Source organism: Lacerta agilis, chromosome 4 (genome assembly GCF_009819535.1).
Source record: "Lacerta agilis isolate rLacAgi1 chromosome 4, rLacAgi1.pri, whole genome shotgun sequence".
Lineage (NCBI taxonomy): Eukaryota > Metazoa > Chordata > Lepidosauria > Squamata > Lacertidae > Lacerta > Lacerta agilis.
In genome coordinates, this window is record NC_046315.1 from 35,985,945 (window position 1) to 35,996,385 (window position 10,441).

At 40.9% G+C, this 10,441-nt stretch overlaps 1 protein-coding gene across 1 annotated transcript; it reads left to right on the top strand.

Annotated features, from left to right (window-relative positions):
- Positions 1–4,879: 4,879 nt before the first annotated feature.
- Positions 4,880–8,880, top strand: LOC117045092. Its single transcript, XM_033145874.1, has 6 exons — positions 4,880–5,041; positions 5,979–6,103; positions 7,178–7,245; positions 8,301–8,497; positions 8,587–8,625; positions 8,717–8,880. Exons 1-6 carry the CDS (start codon positions 4,981–4,983, stop codon positions 8,878–8,880), a joined length of 654 nt encoding a protein of 217 aa, XP_033001765.1. The 5' UTR covers positions 4,880–4,980.
- Positions 8,881–10,441: the final 1,561 nt, after the last annotated feature.

Genomic DNA, 10,441 nt, shown 5'->3' on the forward strand with positions numbered 1-10,441 from the left:
AGACACCATCTTTGAATCTCTTCCCCTCTTGAAGGAAATATTGCTTGAGGAAGGCAATGCTGATTGGGAGGAAAAAATATTCTATGGGGGAAAAGATAAGTATCGCTTTCCCCTAAACCACCTCCTCTTCACACTGCCATCTGGCTACATTTCAGCTGGGAGATTAATCACTGGGCTTTCACAATGCATGTAGTTGGGTCGTTTCCCCCAGACAAAACTTGAAAGTGGAACCTTATTCAGGGATGCAACATGGGAAAGGACATAACTCATTTCAGAATGCCTTAGGACAAATCAGTTGTGTTTCTTGTAGTTTATACTTCTTGTTGGCATCCATCTGCCTCAGGAGACAATGAAAGAGTGCCTTCAGGGATGAAGTCAAACTGCTGGAGAGTTACAGTGCCTGCTGTGGCTGAAGAAACATACAGGAGAGACATGTTTCATTGCAGCTGGAGCAGATGAAGGTGTCCAGTTTTGCTGCTACAGGTGTACCATGGTGCAACTCCTCCCATCAGTCAGGTCTTATATCTGCAGCAGTGGCCAGAGGAGAAATGACTGATGGGAGGAGTGCTTTGTTATGAAACACCATGGTACACCTGTGTGGTGTAGTGGTTAAGAGCGGTAGACTCGTAATCTGGGGAACCGGGTTCGTGTCTCCACTCCTCCACATGCAGCTGCTGGGTGACCTTGGGCTAGTCACACTTCTTTGAAGTCTCTCAGCCCCACTCACCTCACAGAGTGTTTGTTGTGGGGGAGGAAGGGAAAGGAGAATGTTAGCCGCTTTGAGACTCCTTCGGGTAGTGATAAAGCGGGATATCAAATCCAAACTCTTCTTCTTCTTCTTCTAGCAGCAAAACTGACTGCCTACCTCCAGTTTTTACTAGGGTGGGGAACTTCAAGCCCATGGAAACAATTCAACTCTCCAAGATTCTTTGTCTGGCTCTCATGACTTGCTCCAGGCCACACTTCTCCCCAGCAACACACATCACCTGACCTGCTTCACAACCTCCCCATGTGTTTTTACTGGTCTGGAATTTGTCCTTGAACTCTGATCATGCTTCTTGTTTGCCTGGACAGATGATAGAGGTGGTTATGTGTAGAAACTAGTTTACTACACAAAGTTAGCATTTACAATTCTTGCTTTCCTTCCCCCCCCCCCAGTTATACACCCACATGAATGCAACTTCAAGGGATGACTTGCAGATGTGAAAGATTACTCACAAGTTGAAACACATCATCTGATCTCACCTCAAGTGCAATACTCTTCAGTGGAAAGGTCTGCCAGATTCAGGTGCCACCGACATAGTGCTAAGAAAGCAATAGTTCCCTAGCTTGGTCATATTGTCCGCAATGCAATGAAATATGCCTCATGCAGTCAACGTCCTGAGAGCACACACAGATCCTATTTTGATAAGGGATACCTCTCAGTCTGCCGTTTAACACTTCTGATGGGAATACATTTAATCTGGCTTTGGTGAAAAGATGCCAATATGTTGGTACAGACAAATTTCTAAGATATGCAGGTGTCTGAAACTCGAACCCATAGTGAATTCCTACTGCTAATGGACCACAGATAACATGAGATTAAGATTGGAGATCACTATGTGATATGTCCCAGAGCCTCTGCCTCAGAGATTCAAGGGCGGTATCATAGCTGAAATGGTACAGGAGAGAAGGTGGCGTACCAATCGGAGTGGCTTTTTCTAAAACACTATTGGCAAATCGGCCTGGTCACTCTGGAGCCTACTATATCAAATATATTCTGGACGACAAGTCCAATGATATCACAGTGGCCGTGGCAAAGTTTCTGTCAGTAGTCATACTAATCAAAGATGATACCCATGACTAAACAAATAAAGCTTCGGTCTTCCTTCTCTGGGGTGTTGTCTGTATGAATCTGTATTTTATTCTGAATCCATGTTATGGGTTGTTGGACCGGAATAAAGATTATGATATAGTGCTGAGAAACCAAATACAGTGGTGCCTCGCTAGACGAAAATAATTCGTTCTGTGAGTATTTCCATCTAGCGATTTTTTCGTCTAGCGAAGCACCAATGCAAATCGCGGTTTTCGCTAGACGAAAAAAAATTTTTTGTCTTGCGAGGCAGCCCCATTGACAAATTCGTCTTGTGGGGCAGCCTTCCGCTAGACGAATGCCTTCGTCTAGCGAGTTTTTCGTCTAGCGAGGCATTCGTCTAGCGAGGCACCACTGTAATAGTTCATATATAATTGCAAGTCTAAAACACTGTAATGAACGCTCTGCAAGGGATAGACGTCAGTGGCAATTTAGAACTCGCTCATCTCATGATATGATTGGAGGCCAGAAGTGTTCTCCAGGACTTCTTTTCCCCTAAAGCTTTTTAGTAACCACACTTCTGCTTGCCCTACCACATTCCCCATGGAAAACCTGCTGTTTATGGCTGAATTGGAGCAAACATCAATCAGGTTTTCTCTGGATTGATGTTCAGTATGATTTAGCACCGAAGAGCGGATTTTCTGGGGGAAAGCGGTGAGGCAAAGGCAAAACAGGTCAGATCCGTGCCTAGAAAGCAAGGGGCAAGCGGGAAACAGTTTGGACACGTGCTTTCTAGGAATGGGACAAGCAGAAGTGTGGATGAGCTGCGGTTCGGGATAAATGCAGTATCACTTCTGCAGAAAGTGACCTCAGCTCAGAGGGCTGCCAGGATTTGCAGACAACAAAGAGCTGCTAGGAAAGAAGAAAATAGAAGCATGCTTGGGGGAATACCACGTTTTGCAGAAATACATAAAAAGGGGGGGGGGAACATAAAACATCAGCCAGCAAAAAATCAAACAAATGGCCCAGCAACAACGGAGCATACTCAATAGCCACATAATGTAAATTGTTAGTTGGAAAAGAAAATAGGGAGATGGGGAGTAGAGTAGGCCTACTCTGCTTGAAGGGAATTACTGGCTGGAGAATGCACCAACATTGTGTTGAAGGTCCCACTTGCTGGCATTTCATTTATGCCGTTTTTTGGACTAGTTACAGTGATTGGTGTTTATAGAATCTGAGCCATCCTGAGTCTCTAAAATAGGAGTAGAAGTATGACCACATGGATCCTAATATGTGGTTGTTTTACACATTTATGAACCACATTCCTGCTACAACAGGATACAAGACAAAGTACACCTATTACTCTGCTGTAAAGTAAAATGAGTTGACCTGGGCTACACACACATCATATATTTACAGTATATGACTTCCCCCAAATAATCTTGGGAGCTGTAGTTTGCGATGGTTGCTGGGAACTGCAGCTGTATCAGGGGTAAACTACAAATCCCAGGAGAAGCAATATGCTTTAAACATGCTTCAAATTTATGGTGTGTATTTCTACCCTTCACTACCTTCAGGGGGAATGTCCTGCTATTAAACTGTCAAGAGAGGAACCATTTTACTACCTCTCCTGCTTGAAAGTCCACAGTGCAGCATAGTGAAGAATACCTACAAGTGCCAGTAAAATGTTGTGATTCTGATTTCATCATACCATCAAAGCATGCTAGCATGTCAAAGAGGCATAGGGCAACTATGCTATATATTAGATGACCTTGGGTTTTATTAAATAGTGGGTGGACATAGCAGACGACACAGTGATTCTTCAAGCAGCTCTGTTTATATAGAACTGATCTGAAGGGCTCAGCAGCCTGCTTATATAGAACTCAGCTACAAGCAACAGTAACAACTTTCTGTAGTTACCCAATCCCTGAACGTCACTTTCAATCCCTCATTTGCATGTGCGGACCTGGGTGAAAACTGCAGCAGCATGAACACACACCCCTGGTGGCCTAGGGTGAGAACTTCAATACATAACAGGTTTTAGTATGTTCATCAAAGGCTTTTAATTTAACTAAATTGTTGATAGATTTTCTTTTTTCTTTTCTTTCGGTGGGTTGAGGGTAAGAATATCATCATTTCAGAAGCAGATTTAAAAAACAAAAACAAAAAAACCACCCTATATCATTTAAACACCCCTCCCCCAAGTGCCATGTCCTGTAAAGAAAGAAGTCAAGAAGTTCTACTTGAAAGGGTAAAGTGTGTGCAAGGTTTTCAGACTTTTAAATACGTGCCTCAACCGTAACTATGCTGTAACAAAATCCCTCTGTGTTCTTAATTACTGTTCTTGGTTCACTTGGTTTTGTCGCAAGGATGTAAGCATTTTAAAAGGGTCAGTAAGTTCCTTTGATTTCACTCAGGCTATTTCAGTCATTGTCAGAGTTGCTCATTACAGCCGATATTCTTTCCCCTCCCTTTGTTTTAAGAAATGCTGGTGCACATGCAGTAAAGCGCTGCTATCAAAAACTGAGTTTTTGCATGAATAGCATTGGGGTTTGCCTCACTTGTCCATTTTCAAAGGAGATGCTATCTCAAACGAGATTCATTTTGTGAAAACCTGATCTGCCCAGTTTGGAAAAGAAAGAGTTACAGCCAGGGTGGCTTATTTTCCTTCCCACCTACTACCTGAACCACAGGTGATCAGCCGGGAGGCTGTTTAGTTATATAGCAAAGGAGAACCAAGGACAACAATAAGAGGGAAAGGCATTGTTTTCCCCTGAGGTTCCTAATACAAAAGCCTAAGTTGCTTCCAGGATTTTGATATGTAGAACGGCAGATCAAACCGGGGAAGCATCACCATGAGGTTTTTCCCATCCAAGCGCCTCTCTGTTATATACAGCATACCTACTCCTTGTGACTCACACTTTCTCTCTGGACTGGTAAGAAATTGCAATTCGGTTTCCTAACACGCTTGTAAATTGCTCATGAATAATGCAACAATTAATTCGCTTGTCAGCTGAGCAAAGGCAGAATCGTTTTCCTCGATTTGCTTGCTGATTTCTTCCTTCTTCCTTCTTGAACAGAGTCTGCCTTTTCACCACAGCCAGGCTTCACAAGAAGATTTTGCGAGTCGAAAGCATTCTTTTGGCCAAAAAGTGCATTTTCATTTCGGGAAAAGATGTCTTTTACAAATGTTGCCTGTGATTTCCTTGACTGTCACTGTGATTCTGCTGGTGCTGTACTATATGTTATGTAAGTGTCACTACTTCAAGCTTTTAATTTCTATAAGCATGTAAAGGTTGCCTTCATTGCTTTTCAAGCAGGTTAATGTTAAAACTATTTTTAATGGGTTTTTATTTAGTTCCAGGATGCCAATGATGTATTGTGTTTATGACAAATATTCATAACCAAATTGGTTTGGCACACTATGAGAATCTTGTGCCCCGGTATCATTGGTGTTTTTGTTCTAAACTCATTAGATAGTCGTTCCAATCCAACAAAAAGGAACCTATGAGCTGAAATAACTTATTATTATTATTATTATTATTATTATTATTATTATTATTATTATTATTATTATTATTATTTGTACCCTGTCCATCTGACTGGATTGCGCCAGCCACTCTGGGTGGCTTTCCTTTAACAGATCTCTGCTTTCCACTAACGCAAAAAGTTGTTGTATTGTGGGGACACTCTGTACTCAGGAACTATTGGTTTGCAAAAAATGCTAATTCTACACTATCTGCAAAGCCAAATAATTTAGAAGTGTTGCCCCTTGGGTATGAATTTAGCCTGAATCTTTAAAAAATGTTTAGAAAACATACAGATAAAAATCAATAACATTTCAAAGTTAAATATTTGCCTAGTGTGTGTAAGAAAGTCCTACATACACCATCTTGATCACTTGATAATATTATGAGCAGGCACTGACAAAAGTCAGATTCATCCGATAGTTGTGTCTTCATTGGAATCCAGTGAAAGTGGATTTCCATTTGAATACTGAAGATCATCTGATGATATTTTTTGAATAAAAACTTGTAGTGGACTTTGATTAGACTTTGTGTATTAAAAGGAAGTGTCTTCCTATTAACACGGAAGTTAGTCTGATGCCTTTTTAAGCAACCTTTCCCCCTCCAGCACGAATTAACCTGTTTTTGTTTTGCTAATATCTCCCCTCCCTTCCTTTCAGCTCCTGCATTCTCTTTCATCTACATTGGTGGAAGCCTAGAAATTCCTAACCTGACCTACACAAGTGACCTAATGCACCCCAAATCACATACATTTATATTGCAAGCTGAAGCTGTCCAGAATTGTGTGAGTTTGCCTATGGAAAACATAAGGGACTACATTTTGTTTCAAATTTCATTTGATAGGTTTTGTATTCAGGATATGCTGCTGATGAAACTAGACCTGCTGAGGCACATTTAAGGGACATGTGGCTATCTTTTTTTAGTTGCCTTAAATGGAGGGTTGTGGTGGCTTGATCAAAACTGAAGGCCTTCTTTGGAAGACCATTACCAACATCAATCCTACCACTAAGCATGCTGAGACAACCTGGTACGGGCAGCACTTTTCACACCCACCCCAAACGTGGTCAATTCATATTTTTGCTATTGAAAAAGGGTGCCACTTTGACATTATGCTTCAGGAACTGAAATATCTTAAGCCTTCTAGAATTAGAAGAAGAAAAAAAACACTCTCTGGTTCCATTTCCTGTAAGCAGAGTTGTGTCTTCTTCTGCTTCACACAGTAGATATTTCATATATATATATCCTTTGCCTACTCAGAAATAGGCCCCACTGAGTTCAATACAACTTAGCCCCTAGTAAGTTTGTATACGATTGCCGCCTTAGTGCATTTCTTTGTGGGGATTTTCGGACAATTAGTTTATATTTAAAGCAATCCCCTTTTCAAATTCCCTCTCCCAGCACAACAATACTTGCTTTCTTGCACTTCGCTCCCAAGTTTACTCTATTTGCGAGAGCAATACACTTTTCTAGCTCTGTGCTAACAGAAGGCTTGAAAATACAAAGCATCTCTCTGTTAGCTTGCATTTCCCAACTGAATTCACCGGGTACCTCAAAGCTGCTTTGTGCATGGGTTGCATGAGTGGCCCATGACCTGATTTGATGCCAGAAATGACAGAGATCTTAAATAGTCTAAATCAATACTGATTTTTGTCATTCAATAACTGCTATTTCATGAAGAATCAGTATCATGCTACCTTGTAAAAATGAATCGGTCAGTGCTGGCTACCTACTTATTTGTGCTAGACATAAAACAATGGCAAGAAAACATTTTTGTTACTTGGAACACTTTAAAAATTGATATATTTTACAGAATTTTTCTTGTTCTTTATATTTGGTTTTCAAATCGTTTAACTCTCAGTTTCCAGAATTGTATGGATCTTCTGCCTTAGGGAATTATTACTTGACATCTGTTATTACCGCTTTTAGGTAAGTACGTGAATTTCAAAACCCCTTTTTCTGACTGTAGGCATTTGATGTCTTCTCTATTCCTGTTCTCATGAATCAGAAGATAAAAAAGTTAAGTAGAGGATCTTATTAGGAATTTAGTCTTATTCCAGTTCAGATTAGACTTTGGCTGGAATTCTAAATAAACTTCCCATTCCATCTCAGATGAATCACGAGCCTTTTTGAAACAGTCTAAGCTGAATGTGAAGGTTGGTGGGTGGTTAGGGCTCGTCTAAGACAATTTGCTGCCCGAGTCAAAGAACATATACAAAAGCAATGAAATTTAGTTTATTACAGCTCATTTCTGCCATTGCTGCATACGAAATATACCCTTTGAACACATTCAAAAGACATTTCCCACCTCAATATGAGCATTATGCCTCATGAGAGGAATGAGGCTGAGAGACAGTGACTTGGGCTGGTTACACATTACCAGCTCAAAATGAAGATAGATTGCTCTTTTTTCTCTGTTTGGATCAAAGCTGTTTTTATTTGTTTGTTTGTTTGAGGGTGGAGATGGATATCAGAGCATAGTATTTCATAAGAAATGGCGGGGTACCTAAGGATTGTGGCTAAAATGGTGTTTCTACTGCTTCCCAAACCAATGGTGGGAGCACACTAGATGCAGAATAGACAGGAACGGGTCTGCAGCCATGTATAATGCCACATAAATATTGTGCAACTGAGGTTAAATGTGAACTAAGGACTTCCCAGTTCGCCAGCTTTTTGCAGATGTACATATCCACATTGTTAGTGGTTGCATTTCACCCTTAGTTTATGGTTAAGTGCAGGATCTGAATAGTAAACAACCATCTTCACGTGATCAGGAATCTCCCCGGGGGGGGGGGGGGAGAGGTCTCTGTGAGCACTGATTGATTGGTGCTTGTAGTTTGAATGTGTGACCCCATTTAACTCACAAACTTCTCCCTATGTGCTGCAAATCTGCCCTTATACCCTTGTGCACAGGCAGAGAGGAACAAGACATCCCTCTCCAAGCCGATGCTCTTCTTCAATCTTATTTTGTCATCTTCCTCCAGTGAAGGAAAGAGTGGCCTTCGAGCTTATTACTGGAGTACATTTTGGGCCCCACAAGATATGGTTCTTTCTATTCAAAATCTGTCTTCGACAAAGCAAAAGCAAATACTCAGTAAACGATTACCTCCAACTGATAACAGCACGGCTGAAGCATATTCTTGGGAAGAGGATTTTGATGTTATTACCATGGAGCTCTTTGGTAACATTATTTTTTATATTCTTTAGAAGTTCCAATAATTTATAGGAATGCATATGTCACTAATTTTGAGGATTATTCATCATTTTTAGTTTCAGATTCTATGGACTATGATGTGACATTGAAAGCAGGTAAGAGCTATGTTTGTCCCCATTGTCCAATGGCACACCATTAGCAATCTTTCAAATGTTGCTCTAGCAGAACTTTCTTTTGTTTCATCAGTGCTTGCTCTTAAGTTGAACCTAAAGGATTCAGTGAGTAAGAGGAACATCTCCAGCTCAAGAGTCATGGAAATGAACAGGGTTGCTCAAGACCACCTTTGTACTCCCATGCAACTCATTTTCATTCCAAGGCCTCTTCTGCAGAAAAAAAGTATTGCACTCTGAGTCAATTGCAACCATTTATAAGGATGGATGGACCTATTCATTTCAGCTCTCCACATTTCTGCAGCAGCAATCTGCCACTTAAAAAAATCTTCACGAAATCTTCATGAAAATTCACCAGCCCTTTAGCATGACATGAATTTATCCTTATAAACACATTTTTTTGCATACAGTGTTGACTAATATACATATTTCCCCTTACAAAATCCTTTTTTGTATGTTATATTCACTAATAAAGATGTTTTGCACAGATGCTCCCCTAACAGACGACACACACACACACACACACACACACACACACACACACACACATTTCAGATGGAGAACTGGATTGCAAAATTTTGAAAAGTGAGAATGTTGAAGAATAGCTGTGTTTTGGTTCACCCTGCGGTTTGAGAAATGCAAATTATGTAGTTCCTTGTTAAAATGCAAACAAAATCAAATTTCTTCTGCATCCCTATTTTCAGCTTATAAATATGAAGCCAGACTATTTAAGCATTTCCGAAGGGCCCTCTCCTAATCTTCTAAATCTAGGAGTGTAACCCATTCAAGGTTTCTCAGTAGATAGTGTTACAACACTGGCAAACTAAAGTCTGTGTATGGATCCCTATGTTGCCAAAATAGCACCATCCATGCATAAGAGGAAGGGATAATAATAACACAACAGGCAGAGGAGGGACATAAGGAGAACAAAACTCCAAAGAGCCCAATGAGTACTGAGCTGATTGAAGGAAGAGGACATGGCTGGCTGAAGAACTCCACACTGCAGCATTATGCTTACAGACCCCACTTGTCAGTTGCATAATTGGCCAATTTAAATCAATGTTGCACTCTCAAAATGTGAGGTACGTGGCGTTATTTGCTTATTTTCCAAAGGCTGTTTAAGAACTTGCTAGAGAGCTCAACATGTGGAAGACAGTGGTGGTGGAAGGCAGTAGATTATCAGGAGTGCAGCTGCTGGCCAGCTCCTGTATCTTGAAGTAGTAAACAGAGCACACATAGGCTTTGTTCACAGTTTTAGGTGAACAAGCAGATGGGGAGAATGAGGGCAGCAAGACCAGTACTGTTCCCTCCATCCATGTATTGCTACCCCCACAGATGTCATCTGAGTAGGAGCTCTGGAAGGGGCCAGAAGCCTTGATCTCTGCTCCAGCCCTTCACCAAAGATAAGAACAAAAATCTCCCTCTCTCTTGGGAATTGCTGTTGTGCCTTGAAGCATGCTGCTCAGAGATTATGGCATGATAACAGCAGATCAGTTCTGAGCTGTTCTGTCCCTACAATATGACTGTAATTAATGGGATGATATGTGAGAAGAACCGTAATTATTTAGTCCTGCCGGCTGGGCCACAATATGGTCTTAACCCCTGGATAAAGTAAAAAGAAGACGACCAATATGCTGACATGGTTTATGGATCTGAGAAATTTTGAGCTGGCTTGGCTTAGTGGACTAACAATTAAACTGTTGGCCTCAACAGCTGTAGACAAGTCAGTCATGGTTCCTCATCACACAATGGGTATGGTGATCTTTTTAATGCCAGAAGAGTTAGAGAATATTATACAAAT

What these genes read in the sequence shown, in the direction of transcription:
- LOC117045092 (XM_033145874.1), top strand. Translation starts at nt 4,981, where the DNA reads ATGTTGCCTGTGATTTCCTTGACTGTCACTGTGATTCTGCTGGTGCTG. An exon ending in GGTGCTGTACTATATGTTAT is followed by an intron (nt 5,042 to 5,978) that starts GTAAGTGTCACT and finishes CCTTCCTTTCAG; the next exon opens with CTCCTGCATTCTCTTTCATC. An exon ending in TATTACCATGGAGCTCTTTG is followed by an intron (nt 8,498 to 8,586) that starts GTAACATTATTT and finishes CATCATTTTTAG; the next exon opens with TTTCAGATTCTATGGACTAT.